General features: G+C 44.7%; 5 protein-coding genes across 11 annotated transcripts; 1 reads left to right on the top strand and 4 right to left on the bottom strand.

Annotated features, from left to right (window-relative positions):
- Positions 1-52: 52 nt before the first annotated feature.
- On the bottom strand, positions 53-846 carry LOC116427211 (uncharacterized). Its single transcript, XM_031977289.2, has 2 exons — positions 637-846; positions 53-543 (listed from the first exon to the last, which is right to left on the bottom strand). Exons 1-2 carry the CDS (start codon positions 702-704, stop codon positions 255-257), a joined length of 357 nt encoding a protein of 118 aa, XP_031833149.2. The 5' UTR covers positions 705-846; the 3' UTR covers positions 53-254.
- A 133-nt stretch (positions 847-979) lies between these two features.
- On the bottom strand, positions 980-3,573 carry GXIVsPLA2 (phospholipase A2 group XII). Of its 2 annotated transcripts, XM_031977283.2 has the most exons (4): positions 3,379-3,573; positions 3,070-3,252; positions 2,649-2,716; positions 980-1,693 (listed from the first exon to the last, which is right to left on the bottom strand). In XM_031977283.2, the coding sequence occupies exons 1-4, from the start codon at positions 3,446-3,448 to the stop codon at positions 1,376-1,378; spliced, it is 639 nt and encodes a 212-aa protein (XP_031833143.1). In that variant the 5' UTR covers positions 3,449-3,573; the 3' UTR covers positions 980-1,375. The 2 variants fall into 2 exon arrangements, with proteins under 2 accessions (XP_031833143.1, XP_031833142.1); XM_031977282.2 differs by having other exon boundaries at positions 3,070-3,546.
- On the top strand, positions 2,931-12,090 carry garz (Sec7 domain-containing protein garz). Of its 2 annotated transcripts, none has more exons than XM_031977273.2 (13): positions 2,931-3,123; positions 5,257-5,551; positions 5,836-6,034; positions 6,109-6,924; positions 6,986-7,377; positions 7,454-7,631; positions 7,705-7,820; positions 7,898-8,086; positions 8,153-8,488; positions 8,577-8,785; positions 8,855-9,100; positions 9,187-11,434; positions 11,933-12,090. In XM_031977273.2, exons 2-13 carry the CDS (start codon positions 5,432-5,434, stop codon positions 12,032-12,034), a joined length of 5,151 nt encoding a protein of 1,716 aa, XP_031833133.2. In that variant the 5' UTR covers positions 2,931-3,123; positions 5,257-5,431; the 3' UTR covers positions 12,035-12,090. The 2 variants fall into 2 exon arrangements, with proteins under 2 accessions (XP_031833133.2, XP_031833134.2); XM_031977274.2 differs by having other exon boundaries at positions 5,238-5,551.
- Positions 3,753-5,059, bottom strand: LOC116427210 (uncharacterized). Of its 5 annotated transcripts, none has more exons than XM_031977284.2 (4): positions 4,890-5,059; positions 4,724-4,755; positions 4,147-4,287; positions 3,753-4,064 (listed from the first exon to the last, which is right to left on the bottom strand). In XM_031977284.2, the coding sequence occupies exons 3-4, from the start codon at positions 4,243-4,245 to the stop codon at positions 3,867-3,869; spliced, it is 297 nt and encodes a 98-aa protein (XP_031833144.1). In that variant the 5' UTR covers positions 4,246-4,287; positions 4,724-4,755; positions 4,890-5,059; the 3' UTR covers positions 3,753-3,866. The 5 variants fall into 5 exon arrangements, with proteins under 5 accessions (XP_031833144.1, XP_031833147.1, XP_031833145.1 ...); XM_031977287.1 differs by having other exon boundaries at positions 4,147-4,283; positions 4,890-5,057; XM_031977285.1 differs by lacking the exon at positions 4,724-4,755 and having other exon boundaries at positions 4,890-5,057.
- On the bottom strand, positions 11,921-15,447 carry LOC116427208 (zinc finger CCHC domain-containing protein 24). Its single transcript, XM_031977281.2, has 4 exons — positions 14,452-15,447; positions 14,090-14,350; positions 13,416-13,580; positions 11,921-12,897 (listed from the first exon to the last, which is right to left on the bottom strand). The coding sequence occupies exons 1-4, from the start codon at positions 14,650-14,652 to the stop codon at positions 12,703-12,705; spliced, it is 822 nt and encodes a 273-aa protein (XP_031833141.1). The 5' UTR covers positions 14,653-15,447; the 3' UTR covers positions 11,921-12,702.
- Between the last annotated feature and the right edge of the window lie 129 nt (positions 15,448-15,576).

Raw genomic sequence — 15,576 nt, 5'->3', positions numbered from 1 at the left:
TACTAACAAATAAAAAGAAATCAAAAATATATATATATGTATGTATATGCGTGTGTATATATATATACATATATATATGCGTATGGGATCATTCCTAAAGACTTGTTGCGCGAGAGAAACGGTCTTCCGTGCGATTTTTTCCTTAACACTTGTGGAATTTTCGTGTCGTTTCCTCGTCGTGTCCGCTATCTTCTTCTCCTGAACGAAACATATAGATACAGATCTCGATTCTCGTCAGAAGAGACGCTCGATAATCACCTCGATTTTCTAGTCTTTCTTCTACTCCCTTCTCGCCTCTTCTTCTCAGCGTTCGCCAGATCTATGTACTTCTTCCTTTGTTCCGGAGTCATTTGCGTCCATAATCTTCCAGCAGTCCTCGCGATCACTGTCACATGCTCCTTCGGTTTCTTGCTGCGTAACCGAAGGAAGAAAATTAAGAAGGGATTCGTCGTCCGACATCTGACCGTCCCCTTCGGTCTCGACCTGGCCACGCAACCGTTAGTAGCCCTCTTCTTCGTGTTCCTCCCGGGTCGGTCATCTGCGCTACCCAGAATGAAGAAATGTCACCTGTAAGTGAAATAATCGCTCCGGGAAGAAGCCCGGGTCCGACCGGAAACGAGCTTGAAATTGCCTTACCCGTCGTTGGCTTCTTTCCTCCGGTCCTTCCGTGTCCTGGACGGCTGCGAGGATCCGGTGTTTCCCATTTTCTCGAGTATCTATCGTGCGAACGGCATTACTTGGTAATTTATGTCTCTTTTTTTGTGTGTTTGGAATGGGAAAGCCGTGAAGAGGACCGTGGCCGAAATGAGATTGACGGGGGGCTGCCTTCCCTTGTTTCCCGAGCGAAACAAGAGAGGGAAGATAAATGCCCGATCACGAGAAAAACCGTGCGAGATCCTTGAAAGGTTTCAAAATTTATAGAAAACCGTTAAGTGAAAATTTCGTATTGGTTAGAAGGGTGTACACAGGAGTAGAGCACTTGAAATTACATCCTTTATTCATATTGTATAAAAGGTACTTAACACGCTATCGACATCGCGATTTAACATTTGGTTGACACGTTCACTGCCACGAAAAAAACATCAACGTTCTACGTATCACTTACACCTCCGTAACAAAGATAAACGGAAATAATTATTAATTATTTACTACCACAATTCTTACGTTACAATACTAACTAGTTATTTACGTCATTGAATATTTTTATTTGACGTTAGTTTTCTTATGAATTACAATTCTTTTCGAGTCATTTAGAAAGTTCCGGTCACCAGTGACCACCGTGGCGGTTAACGTGCGTTAACAGAGGAACAACGAAATAGAGAATTCCACCGCGTTTGTTTCGTCCCTATGAGATTCGCGTCGAGATTCTATAATTTTATAATTCTCCACCGGCGTGGGCGGCCTTCTTAGGTTTCTTGTTCTTGCTCCATTTGTCGCCGCAATAGCAAGCCTCCTTTTGCGCGTCCATGTAACTCTTACACCCTAAGGTTGTCGTCCCCGTGAACAGCATTTTTGCAGCCGCCTTGCACGTGTTTATCACTGTCGCCGTTTGATACCCTTCGCAGTATTTGTACAGGCATCTTTTGAATTCCAGATCACACTTCTCCTTGTCCATGTTGCAGGTGTCGTAGCAAATGTCGTGCGCATCGCAACACTTCGTCATTTCCGCGAGCGGTAGGTACTCTTGATTTATCTGTCAGAATAATTGAAAGTTACAATAATTATTACATCGAGTTGACTCCTTGACATACTATTTACTTTCGCTACTAAGCTCGTGTAACATTTTACTGTCGACATTTTGAAGGAAATGCAACAAAATTGACCGTTTTACTTCAGCTGGAAATCTCATTTGAAGATAATAAATTGATATTAGTAAAATAGTGGTTTTCTTTGATACGTGGGTAATGAACAATATTGATTGTTATTAAATTGGTCTAAAAATCTTCATTGCGAGTCTCACTCGTCATTGTACGGCAAGGGGTTTACACTAGAACTACCAAATGGGTCAGAATGACCCGTTCTTGATTTCTTTTATAATTACTGGGAAGATACAAATGCTTCTCTGAAAAATCGTTAAAGAAGCTGATTTATTGACACCTACACTGAAATATAAGTCAAATCTCAATGAATAGAGAATTATGTTTTATAAGGAAATTTGGAAAAGCCAGTTTAACCCTTTGCATTTGACAATATTTTTCATTACAAACATTCATTATTTTCTGACGAAATATTAACAATATTATTTGCAACTTACATAAAGAAACATCTTGCGTAAATTATGAGGTAGAATTGTTTTATTTCTATGTTCCATGTGTTAATACCTTATTCAACATTTTACATTGAATTCTTAAATTAGTGTTGACACACTTTGCACTCGAGAGGCGACTCTCAGTCGCTTAATCATTTGGTAGAGTAACGTTATAAACTTTGGTATCTATCATTAACCTTTGTATACTGCATCAATACATGAAACATTGAAGGAAAATAGCTTTTTCCCATAATTTACGTGTGATTGCTCGATAAAGTAATTTGAAGAAAGGATCGCCTGCGTCTAATTAGAAAATATTGAATATTCATAGTGAAAATCTTTCGAGAGCAAAGGGTTAAATGATCTAGGGTCAAATCGAAATTCGAGTAATTTTCCATACCTCTATGCCCAGAGAACCGCATCCATTGCTCTGCGGTTTGTGATTCCAGTCTGGTTTCGGCGCGATACCTGAAATTACAAAATATTCCCGCGGTTCGAATAAAAAAATGTCGACCAATCGGGTTCGGCCATGTCACCGATCTCGCGTCCCATGCCGTCTTGTTTCTTAAAACATTTCTTTTCCTTCGATTATACTCATTTTTCTCGCTAGATTCGACATTGTTGGATTTTTAAACATTACATAACGCGTTTTAATACAACTTAGAAATAGTTCGTTTATATAAGCTGAGCGATCGGTCGTGTTGTCAGTGTGTCAGCTAGTCCGACCAATGGCAGCCCGACCGTGAATTGTGCAGCAGCTTTAACGTATCGTCAGAAATGTTAACGACGCACGACACGATGACAATAGGTTAATTGCGTACCTCCTGGACACTGGAAAATGCAATTTTCTTCCACTGCAGCGTCGAACACTTCATGTATGTCCTTAATCTTTTTCGCAACGGTGATCGCATTGTGAAATAAGTCCCCGAAAATCGATTCCGCGGACAAAACGGCATCTCTCAGGTTGGCTAGCAAACCCGTACCATAACCGGACCAAGCATATGCTAGGAAAGTTAAAACGTAAACCAGGACTTTTCGATATTGCAAAAAATCCATTGTCACAGATTCCTTACACACTGCCGACACACTGTTCCACCGGCCCGTGGATATTTTTAGGTGATTCGACTTACATAGGTGTACACAATTCCGGACACGTGGTAGCAAACGACGAAATACTTCTTCGCGATTCACTTTCGTCATGCATCATATACATATCATTACGTTTGTAACGTAGTCGTGTAAAGAACGTCGTTTTATAATACCGAAAAAAAAGACAAACAAAAAATGATGCGTTCATAGAGCAGTTCGTGAATTGATCAATATTTATTCTTTTGCATTACTGTTCAAGAAAGTGATTAAATATATTTTCATATTGGAAGGTATTGATCACAGATTCTGTTAGCAATTAAAACAGTTGAGATTGTGTACTTTAATTTTTGTAAGAAATAATCTCTTTGAATTATCAATTGCAAATTATGGTTTCAATGGTTCAAGAAATTACGCCTTTTTGAGTGTTCTAATTAACAGAATTTATTATACTAGAAATAAGGGATATCAACATATAAATAATTCTTATAGGGTGAGTGTAAGAACAGATTAAGTACATAGTAAATGCAGATTACAACATTTGCTTCAGTTCTCCATTATCGAATAACTTCTTTACATCTGTGCCACCCCCTAAACATACTCCTTTCACGAATACCCTAGGAACGGTCCTGGCAGAAGTCATTTCACCCAATATATTTTGGATTTCATCACCATCCTCCCTCTCATCCAATTCAATAGCAGTATATTTTTCCTTCAGATTATCGAACACCTGTAAATATTATTAAGGTATATATAGTAAATGAAATAGAAATACTATACATAATTATACTTAACGTAGTCAATAGTAGTACCGTTTTAGCCATTTTGCAATATGGACATTTTGTCTTCGAAAATATTACCACCTTGTCCGACTTGATAAGTTGGTTTACTTGATCCTTTGTCATGGTCATGTCTGCTTCTTTGTTGTTGGAAACTGAACCCGATGTGTCTATCTAAACAGATTGTTAATATAAAAATAATGTAATTATTGTGTAACAAGTTACAAGTTATTAAAGTATTTGAAACTTAAGGGTAGAACTGTATCACTTCTCTTGCAATCTCTGTCACAGTCTTCATAATCAGAAATGGTTTTAAAAATTATATTTGGCATAACACTAAACAAAATCGGTGATATTTTGCACATTTTAAGTTGAAAGTATCTCTTAAAAAAGGAGTACATGGTTGACAATTTTTGTGAATCAATTTATCCGTTTTAGGTTAATGATCAAACAAAAGACTCGCAAACTACGGAAAGAAACAAAATACTAACGCCTATGGTGTTTAAATATCTTATTCTAATTAAAACTATAATAACGTGCTATTGAACATCTCAAATTTTGTTTATAAAATAAATTAAACTTATTTCTTGAAGCTATTAAAAACACTTACAATCTGTTGCAGAAGCTCCGCAGTAAGAGATTCTGAAGGGGAAAGAAATTCTTCTATAATAACGTAATAAATATTACAACTTCTTAAGCATCACGAAAATGACTCACTATCTAACGTACTGTGAGATATTACTATCTCGGTTTAACGGATAAGATGTGTTACTTACTTTTTAAATTACAAGCATAAAAGTTCCAAGATCTTAATTCGTTGTGATTACTGATTCAATTTTCAATATATACTCCCAATTTCAATTTTATAAAATTGTTAATTTGCAAGTAGAAAATTGAATGTTTATTGAACCATGAATTACGTGGAGACATTCTATTCGAAGTTTCTAAAAAACATAAGTAAGGAATATTATATTTAACGTGCAGCAAAGGAATAAGAAAAATGATCACATATTATAAAAACGATATTAAAATTATAAAGAGCTGTTATTTATTCTCTATTTTGTTCATTTTATTTCTTACAGTGTAACTTTTTTAACAACATTGTAGAATATACGATTGTTTAGTTCACTGACTTCTGAATAGATGGCGAAGCAATGGCAGACAAAGTACCATTTGTTGCTGGACGTCTTCATGACCCGACTAGTCGATGACTATCGTGTTGGAAGTGTTCTTTTGACACTTGACGTTACGGATTATCGAACTGTTTGTAAGGTTTCTTCGGGGTAAAAATGGTGTAAGAAATAGTGCTGTGAGGACGATGAGCAGGATCGCGAAAATGGCCTGTCCAGGTGGTGGTCTGTACGTCGTCGAGGGAGAGGTTTGTCTCCTCGTGACGGCTATGAGACGGGGTGCTCGATGGTCTTCGCATTCTCATCAGGTTAGAACATGTTGTGAATTGCTTGATTTTACAATGAAATACACCGTTTGTTTACTATTGACACAAAAAATAGTCGCGTTCGCGTTAATACGCGTGTTTGTTTAATTACCGTTATCACGTGGATTTATTTTGATTGCTGTCAAATCAGAGAAGTAGGAAACAGTATGGTATCGTTTTCAAAAGGGTGACGACAGTATTAGCGCTATGATTATTTTTCATTTTATGGCCACATTTACCAGAAGTTTGAAGGCAATTGTAAATTATTGTTTGTGATTGTTTGTAAGGATGATGATCAGGACAATCTTATGAAGGGTTTGTCTACCTTGAAAGAAGCACTGAATGAAGCAAAAGATCTGTCCCAGTTGGAACCAGGAGTGTTTCTAGCACCATTCCTAGAAATAATAAGATCGGAAGAAACAACAGGACCTGTTACGAGCCTTGCATTATCTGCTGTTAACAAAATGATATCTTATGGCCTGATTGGTATGTATAAACTTATATAAGTTAAGAATATCTATAGAACATATATATATATTATGTTAATGTTAATATTGCAGATCCAGATCATCCTGCAATAGCACAATGCGTAGAAGCTGTTGCAGATGCAGTAACACATGCAAGATTTGTGGGGACAGATGCATCTGGAGACGGAGTTGTTTTAATGAGAATACTTCAGGTTCTAAGAGCTCTAACATTATCTCCAGCTGGAGATTTTCTGTCGAATGAAAGCATTTGTGAAATTATGCTCAGTTGTTTCAGGATATGTTTTGGACCACATCTAAGTGAATTATTAAGAAAAACAGCTGAGCATTGTCTGAGAGATATGGTTCAACATCTCTTTACTCGTTTACCCCAGTTCGCTGATGACACAAGAGCTCTATTGAACATGAGGAAAATGAGAACCAACAGTATGGAAAGCACTCGTAGTAAAAACAGGAGAAATAAGAGTCATTTTAAACAGAAGGTCAAACCAAATCCAGAAGATACGGATGACAGTGAAGTTCAACTTGTAAACTCTGTTGATAGAGTGAAAACAGGTCATTTGGCAACAACACCTGTTGCTCCTGCAGGAAATATTGTGGATATGCAAGGATCGTTGGAACAAGGAACTATGGAAAATGCAGAAGATGAGAAGAACGATAACAAGGAAAATGGTAAAAAAGATTTAAACGAAAAAAGTGACACTTCCAAAGAGGAAGATGTTGAAGATGGAACGAAATGTAAGGATAACGATGAGGGAACCGTACAGAGTACAAATACTTCAATGGATAAAGAACAACCTGCACAGGAGGAATGTAAAAATCCAGAAAATGAAAACGCGGATGGACAGAATCAAACGAAAGAAACGCCTGTGGTTCAACAGGAAATTCAAGGTAATTACAACTATCACGTTTTAAGTTAGTGTGGCGATTATTCGCACGCGTTATATTGCAGAAAACCAATCGATTAGCGATGACAGGAGTCCGGAAATGATACAGTCTCCGACGGGAAGTGTAGAAGATTTATCGATAGACGAAAGTAGCAATAGTGGACAGAAAACGCCTAAGATAAAGGAATCCGAACACGTCGAGGAATATATTAATGCCCAAGGAGTTCGATTCATGTCACTTCAACAATTAGCGCCATATGGTGCTCTATGCGTTCGTGAATTATTTCGTTTTCTCGTGTCCCTCTGCAGCCCTCTTGATAAACAGAATAACGAAGTAATGACCCATTTGGGTCTTAGTTTGTTACAAGTAGCTTTAGAAATCGCAGCTGACGCCCTTTCCAATTTTCCATCGTTACTTGCTCTCGTGAAAGATGATCTTTGTCGAAATCTTATCTTGGTAAGAAAAGTAACAAATATTTACACGTTTATACGAAATTTATTCTGCAAACAGTAACTTTGACTATATTCGTTAGCTTCTTGGCACGGATCGACTGTCGATCCTTGCAGCTGATTTGCAAGTGTCGTTCCTACTGTTTGAATCACAGAGAGAACATTTAAAATTCCAAATGGAACATTACATAACGAAATTAATGGAAATCGTGTACTCTGACTCGAATAGGATATCATACGATCAACGGGAATTGGCGCTGGGTATGAACCGTTCACAGTTTCAGGTGTATTGCGTTCCAATGTTCAATGCGGATTTTACTTTCTTTGATTATAGAAGCCATTGTAAGGTTGTGGAGAATACCCGGGTTGCCCGCAGAACTGTATCTAAATTATGACTGCGGTTTATACTCGACAAATTTGTACGATGAATTAATGAAACTCCTGTCGAAGGTACATACTTTTTATCGAAAAGGTGGATAACTGAAGCGGTGACAAAATTTGCATTTAATATATTTCTGACGTTTTAGAACGCCTCTGCGATAATGGGAAGTATGTACAGTATGCAGTTCATCTCATTAGATGCCATAATTATGCTGATTTCTGGTATGGAAATCAGATGTAAAGGGTACAAAGAGTTGTGTAAACCTTCGCGTCACAGCGCTTCAGCGAATCTTCCTACGCGAGAAGAATTGCTCGCTATAAAGTCTAATAAGCGGGTACGTTTCAGTGGCTCTATTATAAATAGAACGAGCCGAATAATTCTGTGCTTCTTTTAAATACAGTGGCTGGTGGTGGGAACGGAAAAATTTAACGAAAGTCCAAGGGAAGGTATTGCTAAGCTGACGGAACACGGTTTATTGGGCGGCAGCCCAGGTAATCCCGATCCAGAGAAAGTAGCTAAATTTTTGAAAGAGAATCCCAGTCTGGACAAGAAAGCTATCGGGGAATATATCAGTAAAAAGGAAAACAAGAATATTTTAAACTGTTTCGTTCATAGTTTCGATTTAAGGAATACGCGTGTCGATCAAGCCCTACGCCTGTACTTGGAATCGTTTCGACTCCCTGGCGAAGCGCCACTCATCTCTTTGTTGCTCGAAAAATTCGCGGAACATTGGCACGTGAGTTTGGTATTCGGTTTTAGAGACGCTTATACTGCACGATGACGCGACCAGAATACACATCAAGAACCGTCTTCTATTTTCCCAGGATAGTAATGGCAAGCCGTTTGCTTCAGCAGACGCCGCATTTACTTTGGCATACGCTGTGATCATGTTAAACGTTGATCAACATAATTACAACGTGAAACGACAGAACAATCCAATGACTGCCGATGAGTTTAAAAGAAATTTGAAGAAGGTTAACGGCGGATCCGATTTCGATCAGGATATGCTCGATGAAATTTATACTTCCATTAAGTGAGAATCATTTTACATTGTCTTATTAATAGTCGAGCTTCTCGAGTAACTGATTGGTACCGTTATTAGGGGCGAGGAAATTGTAATGCCAGCCGAACAGACTGGCTTGGTAAAGGATAATTACTTGTGGAAAGTCTTATTGCGCAGAGGCGCTGGAGCTGAAAGCTTCTACCTGAAAGTTGGGAATGCCGGAGAATTCGTGGATAAGGAACTGGCTGAGCAGGCTTGGGCTCCCATCATTAGCGCACTTTGTCGAGCGTTCGATAAAGCACCCGACAGATCGTTGCAACGCCGAGTTGCGGAAACATTCCTCCGGTTAGTTGTATCTTGATAGACCGAAAATTAATTGAACGTGGAAAATAAAAGATGATCGCAACAATATCTTTTCTCTTTCGTTACAGATGTGCTTCGATAAGCGCTCATTACGGCATGAGCAGCGATTTAGACACGCTTGTGGTCAGTTTGTGTAAGTTCACAGGTCTTGCCACCGGTGGTGATCCTGATCAGGTGGTCTCGCAGCTTGGAGGGAGCGGCAAGTATCATCAGTTAGCTGCGAGAACCCTCTTTAAAATCACTCACATGCATGGGGATGCGATAAGAGCCTCGTGGAAGAACATCGTCGACTGTTTGCAGTCATTGTACAAAGCAAGGTTGTTACCAAAGAGCCTCACCGAGGGAGAAGATTTCATAGATGCGTCCGGGAAGATATCTTTGCTGCGAGAACCGGCTACGCCAAAACCACCGCCCACCGATCAAGGAATATTCTCCAGCTTGTATTCTTACATAGCACTGGATACCTCGCGCACTTCTCATCCGGCGGAAGCGACAGCTAGGAAAAGGGCCAGCGAATTCGTGGCCAACTGTTACCTCAAACAGATCATCGAGGAGAGCAAATTCTTACAAGAAGAATCCCTTCGCTCTCTCGTCGGTGCTCTGCTCTTTAGCAATCATCAGGACGAAGATGTCTCCGTATTCCTACTGGAACTTTTGTTGGAAGTAACCATTCAGAATCGCGACAGGGTAACGTGCATTTGGCCAATAGTTCAAGCGCACATGGATGGTCTATTGACGACAGCTGCAAGAGAAAATCATCCCTATCTTCTGGAACGAGTAGCAGTTGGAATGTTAAGACTGGCGATCAGATTGCTGCGAGGAGAAGAATGCGCGTGGACTGTACTACCTCCTTTGTTACCGCTAACCCATCTACCTTCAGCGACAACGGCGCCTCTCGCTCGGCAGATCGCATACGGTTTATTCGAGTTACTGAAAACTGGAGCTGCTAATATTCACAGCACAGATGATTGGAAAGTGGTGTTCAGTTTGCTAGAATGCGCCGGGGCTGGTGCATTGTCACCGAAGCAATCTAATACGGTACTAGACGAAGTAACGAATTCCAGGACGTCGGTGTTAGATCCCAGGCCCATTAGTCCTGTACCTGAATGGATGCTAATGTCACCCACGGGAACAGAAGCGCCTCTTCCAGTGGCCGCCGACACAATTATTCTCGACCGAGATTTGCAACAGCACGATCCAGCCGCCCTGATTAAGTGCTGCGAAAGCTTAACGTTTCTAGTCAGAGATGTGGCGCATGTGACCCCGTTCAACTTCGAACTGTGCATTCGTTGCGTGAGAACGTTCGCTGAGGCGGTTCTCCAATGCACAGGGAAAAGAAGCAGGATGCACAGTTCAGTAGAAGAACCAGTCGGGTATCAGCAGTGTCCTATTCAGCTGCTGGATCTGATGCACACGTTGCACACTCGAACCGCTCAAGTGTTTCGATGGTGGGCAGAAGAGAGCAACTCTACGGAGCCAGTTTCCCTGTGGCCACAGGCGTGGAGGCCACTGTTGCAAGGTATCGCGAGATTGTGTTGCGACGCGCGCAGACCGGTTCGCACTGCGGCAATAACATATCTACAGAGCACGCTTCTAGCTCACGATTTAGCTCAATTATCAGCGGTGGAGTGGTCCCAGTGTTTGGAGCAAGTGCTCTTCCCTTTGCTGGCTCAATTGCTAGGACCGATAGCGGCGAACGATCCCATCGGAGTCGAAGAAACGAGGGTCAGGGCGGCTATGCTGCTATCCAAGGTTTTCCTTCATCATCTGAACCCTCTGCTGACCCTTCCCGGATTTCTACCTTTATGGCTCACCGTCCTAGATTTGCTTCGCGCGTATATGCACGCGGACAATAGCGAATTACTCTTCGAAGCCATACCGGAATCTTTGAAGAACATGCTGCTCGTGATGTCCTCTGCCAACGTTTTAGCACCGGACTCGAATCTGTGGACACCTACCTGGAGGACTATCGACGGATTCTTGCCTAACCTAAAGGACGAATTGTTCCCCGAGCCACCTCCGCCTCCGGTACCATCGCAGACACAACAGACACAAGTAATCAGTTTGGTAGAGCAGCAGCAGCCGTCGTTCACGGGATCTATCGCGCCGCAACCGGAGACCGTGGCGAATGAAACCGAACAACCACCAGAGGAGCAAGAAGCTGACGCTCAACTCGCAGCAACGGAAGCTACGAATCCTAGTCTAGCGAACAACTCCGTCTCTATATCAGTTCCGTTGACGCCATCGTTGTTCGATGACCTCTATAAGCAGGAACCGCAGCGCGTTGGAACGGTGAACCGTGCGAACTCGTCCGAGGTGAATCAATGTCTTCCATTTTAGCAGGATTCTACGGATCATCGGCTGAGCCTGCCAGCTTCTCTCGTTTTCTCCTCGTTTCTTTTATTTCTTTTAATCTCTACGCGCGCGCGTACGCTTACTATTTCGTTCTAATTGTTCCGACCTCTTTCAGCCCGACGCTACGAGCAGTCAGACTCCGCTGTCAAAGAAATAGCGAAGAAGAGACGCGCACGGTCGGCGCGAGAGACGCATGGAACTTGTAGAACTTGGAACATCAACGTTATACCTTAAACGGAGAACCGAGTTCGTTGCTTCTCTTCCACCGATCGCACGCGTCCTTCGGTCGCGATTGCCAGGGCTGAAGAGGCTCGAACTAACGCGCATACCCTGTCGCACGTCCCACTGCCGAGAACAGATCTCTTCTCTTTTCGTTGCTTTCATTATACCGCCTATTCGTGTTGTAGTTGGATTGGGATTAACGGGCAAACAAGAATAACCGGAATATTTTCTTTCCAGACGACAGCTATAAGCTCTACGGCGGCGACGATGTTTAATTCTGCGGCGTATTTTAGCGAGGATCCCGCGGCGGATCGACTATTCGCCGTGACCAATCCTTGACCACTGTACATTCGTTATGTATATTGTATGATATAAAGTATTTCTATGAAGCACGAGACATCTTTGATCCGCGGATCAGAAATCCCTGACCGCCGTCCCGGAACGGAAGGAAGAGCCGGCTGAAGCGTGTGCATAGACCTTTGGCTTGCGTATATTTTCGCGCGTATACAGAACATATACATATATATATATATATATATATATCAATACGGAAAGTCGCGCGTTTTACGGAGCGGGTATCGCGTTTCGCAGAATTTCGCGGTCACGTTATTTTTAAACAATATCGACGCACGACCGTCCCGAGATTCGTAGGAGCGCGTCGCGCCGTCGCGCGGACTTGTAAACAGTCTGTATAGCCGAGCGACAAGCGCGCGTTACGAAGTCGCCGAGAAAAGTTACGGAAACTCGTTTATAGACAAACGGCTGACGCCAATCGTTACGTCGCGGTGCCGCTCAAGGGATACCGCTCGCTTAGAGTGCAAACTGTTCGCGGAGAGTCGATACTTCCTTTTCATCTCTTGGCAGAGCTATTTCTACGACGACTCGCCGACACGAGTTTCCTTCGCGAGCGATTCCGTTGTCGCGTGGCATCGTGTCACTTTTGTACATACGCGTCTACGTATATACACGATCGTCGTACTATCGGTTCGCGGTGAGGATTCACAGGATCAAAGAGCAACGCGAGCAACGTTGGGTCGCGGCGCGTTCATCCCGTACTCCCACGAGAGCATGCGATTCTGAACCAGTCCCTTGGTCCTCTTTCGGCAATAATAACCCAGGCTCTTGCACTTCTCGCAGAGGTGTTGCGGGTGAGCCTTGCTTTGATCGGATACGTCCAGTCCGTCCGGTTTCTCGACGGGCCTCTGAAACCACGCGGATCATACGAGTTTATTAGTAGTTGCGTAACTCTCTCTCTCTCTCTCTCTCTCTCTCCCTCTCTCTTTCGCGCGCGCGCACGCGGGCGCGAAAAACGCGAGTAAACTTAATTGCCAGCCGTTAGCGGAGCGGCGCGAGACCCGCGGCCAACGATATTTATATTTTCAAAGTTTTATTCGCTCGCGCCACCTAAAAATACTGCTAACCCCGCGGCAGTTGGACGGTTGGAGAAGATCCGCTCGCGGGACTTTTCGACCGGGGGAAAAGAGTCGACCGCAAGTTTTCCGCCCGTTCGGCATAGAACGACCGGGTATTTTCTGCGCGCCGGGCGATCAACGGGAGCGCGATTACGCGACTATAATTAGCTACCGCCGGTTCCCGCGATATTTCGACCGGCGGTTCTTCGGCGAACTTTTGTTCCCTCTGGTCCCGACCCGTCGCGGCAAGAGAGGCGCGCTAACGAATGCGTTACGTAACCGCTGGACCATAGAAGAATCGTAGTCACCTGCTTGTGCGGATAGACGTTTATGTGGCATTTGCTGCACTCTTGGCCCATATTCGCCCAGCTGTTGCCCGACATCCATTTGCGTTTGCACTTGGGACACTTGTATTCCCCGAAGCATCGTTTGTTCCCCTGGTACGGCGTCAGACCCTCGCCCTTCGGCCTCGCCTGTAATCGGGACACAACGTCTCACCGGAACGTTCTAATTAACACCGTTAGTCATTCGCGTATTTCGAGACGCCTCGCTCCAGACTGGCTCGGTCGCTCTTTCGTTCTTTCGTTCGTTCGCTCGACGAGGAGAACGTGTATTACAAAAATTCTTTCTCGTACCGTGCAGCGAGATAGCGAACCCAGCAGAGATTCATCGTAAGAAGCATCGTCGCGTTCGCTTCGGTAGCTGGCATCGCTATCTCGCTGCGCGTACAGCGACCGGCGGAACTGTCCCGCGGAAGAACGTCTCGGTTCCCTGAACAGCGAAGCGCGTGCACGCGGCACCCGTTAACGGGGCCAAACTCATCGTTCGCGCCGGCCGATGACTACTGCGTGACGTCATGCTCGCCAGAGATGCTGTTTGTTGTCTCAATTAGCGTTCAATTAAGCCACCGTATGTCTCGCGGCGTTAGGTCGCCGCGTCTAGCGACGCGTTTCGTTCGAGGCCGGCCGAGGAGGATAGCCACCTGCGGGCAGTCCTTGATGTAGTGGCCCTTCTTGAAGCACAGGTGGCACAGGTAACTGGGAGGCGGTCTTTTGGTCGGCCTCCTGTCCAGCAGGGCCAGCTCCGTGAAATGATCCGCGAGATCGCCGATGCTGTCTGCCAGGTTGCCTCCTATCGGGCCGGAAGCGGTCAATCCAGCGGCGCGGTGCAGGTAAGGCTGCGATGCCGTCGTGGCCGGCGTGGTCGCTGGGAAACCGCTCCAAATCGTCGGTAGAAGCTTGCCCTGGGGACACGAAGAAAACCGGGACATGGGGTTCACGAGGTACCGAACGAAGAAACCTTTCGGGATCGTTGTTAGCTGTCCCGCCGTGGTTTTATGTGTACCTGGTCCGGCGGTTGAGCTCGATTCTGATCGGCGATCGCTAGGTAGACCCAGTTCAACGGGTGAGGCGGGTAATGCGGCTGCTGCGCCAGAGGTTTCGGGCCTTGGCTCCCGATGCTGTTGATGGAAGGGCCGAGGCCGATCTGACCCGGATCCGGCAGCTGCAAATGTTGAACCGCGGCTCGCGGGTGACAGGCGGCCATCCCTTCGGCTTCGCTGTCGTGGACTTCCGACGACTCTCACCGATCGCGGCTCATTCTTCCCGAAGTTCTTCCCGCTGAACAGCCACGCATCTTCGACGCGGCGGCCGCTACTTATCTCCGCGTTCCCATCGAACTCCCTCCGTCACGAGACACACTGTACGCCTTGTCTTTTTCAGGATCGAGCTATAGAAGCCGTGTGAAGCCGTTTTCAGCGGGTCATCCTCGGACACCTCGTCCGTTCCAACGGAGCGGCCGTTAGCGCGGAGGGAGCCGCCGCCGCGGAGACGCCATTCCTCGTTAGATGGGCCTGTCCTCGATCGAGCCGCGAGAAAGATCAACGGACTCCTTTAGGCGACGATTTGGCGTGCGTAGCAGCTTTCGCTGGGATGGAATTACGACGCAAAACGGTTTCGCACGGCCTCACGCACACGCGCGTCGGGATTCGAGTCGGTATGGGTTCATCTCGCCGTACGCTCGAGCGATCATGTATTTCTCGTACCGCGATGCGTCTTTTCCTTCGATGTTTTAACACTTCCCACTTCCAGGCCCCTAGCCACTGTTTCCTGCGGCCTCCTTGGAATCCTGGACGACTGTCGCTCGGACGCTTTTGCCAATTGTTTCCGATGAACGCTCGATCGCAGGCGGTCAAAGAGGAATCGAAGGCGGATGGATCGGCCGAACGCGACGGACCGGCAGCCTCGAGAGACAAAGCGTTTCCCGGATTCTGACGCGTTCCCTCGGAGGGACTGACTCCGATCCGAGCCTGCACAGTGTTCGGGCTGCCGCTCGGATACGTAAAAACGCATACAGACGAATCTTAGCCAGCCAGTTAAAGACCCCCGCCATGTGGTGTGGCTATTTCAGTGCTTGCTGTCCGCGGAACAGCGCCAGCAGCTTACCGTGGTTCAGCCGCGAGAGCGCGGC

Source organism: Nomia melanderi, chromosome 14 (assembly GCF_051020985.1).
Source record: "Nomia melanderi isolate GNS246 chromosome 14, iyNomMela1, whole genome shotgun sequence".
In the NCBI taxonomy this organism is placed as follows: Eukaryota; Metazoa; Arthropoda; class Insecta; order Hymenoptera; family Halictidae; genus Nomia; species Nomia melanderi.
This window is presented reverse-complemented; position numbering and strand designations above follow the sequence as displayed.

Excerpts from the sequence above, each read along its gene's own strand:
- LOC116427210 (XM_031977284.2), bottom strand. The coding sequence starts at position 4,245 with ATGACCATGACAAAGGATCAAGTAAACCAACTTATCAAGTCGGACAAG. Across the intron at positions 4,065-4,146 it reads ATTGCAAAATGGCTAAAACG|GTGTTCGATAATCTGAAGGA; the intron begins GTACTACTATTG and ends TAATATTTACAG.
- LOC116427208 (XM_031977281.2), bottom strand. The coding sequence starts at position 14,652 with ATGGCCGCCTGTCACCCGCGAGCCGCGGTTCAACATTTGCAGCTGCCG. Across the intron at positions 14,351-14,451 it reads GAGCTCAACCGCCGGACCAG|GGCAAGCTTCTACCGACGAT; the intron begins GTACACATAAAA and ends TCGTGTCCCCAG. Across the intron at positions 12,898-13,415 it reads ACGTCTATCCGCACAAGCAG|AGGCCCGTCGAGAAACCGGA; the intron begins GTGACTACGATT and ends GCGTGGTTTCAG.
- GXIVsPLA2 (XM_031977282.2), bottom strand. The coding sequence starts at position 3,448 with ATGACGAAAGTGAATCGCGAAGAAGTATTTCGTCGTTTGCTACCACGT. Across the intron at positions 2,717-3,069 it reads CATTTTCCAGTGTCCAGGAG|GTATCGCGCCGAAACCAGAC; the intron begins GTACGCAATTAA and ends TTGTAATTTCAG. Across the intron at positions 1,694-2,648 it reads GCGGTTCTCTGGGCATAGAG|ATAAATCAAGAGTACCTACC; the intron begins GTATGGAAAATT and ends TTATTCTGACAG.
- garz (XM_031977273.2), top strand. The coding sequence starts at position 5,432 with ATGAGCAGGATCGCGAAAATGGCCTGTCCAGGTGGTGGTCTGTACGTC. Across the intron at positions 8,489-8,576 it reads AATTCGCGGAACATTGGCAC|GATAGTAATGGCAAGCCGTT; the intron begins GTGAGTTTGGTA and ends CTATTTTCCCAG. Across the intron at positions 8,786-8,854 it reads GAAATTTATACTTCCATTAA|GGGCGAGGAAATTGTAATGC; the intron begins GTGAGAATCATT and ends TACCGTTATTAG.
- LOC116427211 (XM_031977289.2), bottom strand. The coding sequence starts at position 704 with ATGGGAAACACCGGATCCTCGCAGCCGTCCAGGACACGGAAGGACCGG. Across the intron at positions 544-636 it reads AGGAAAGAAGCCAACGACGG|CGCAGATGACCGACCCGGGA; the intron begins GTAAGGCAATTT and ends CATTCTGGGTAG.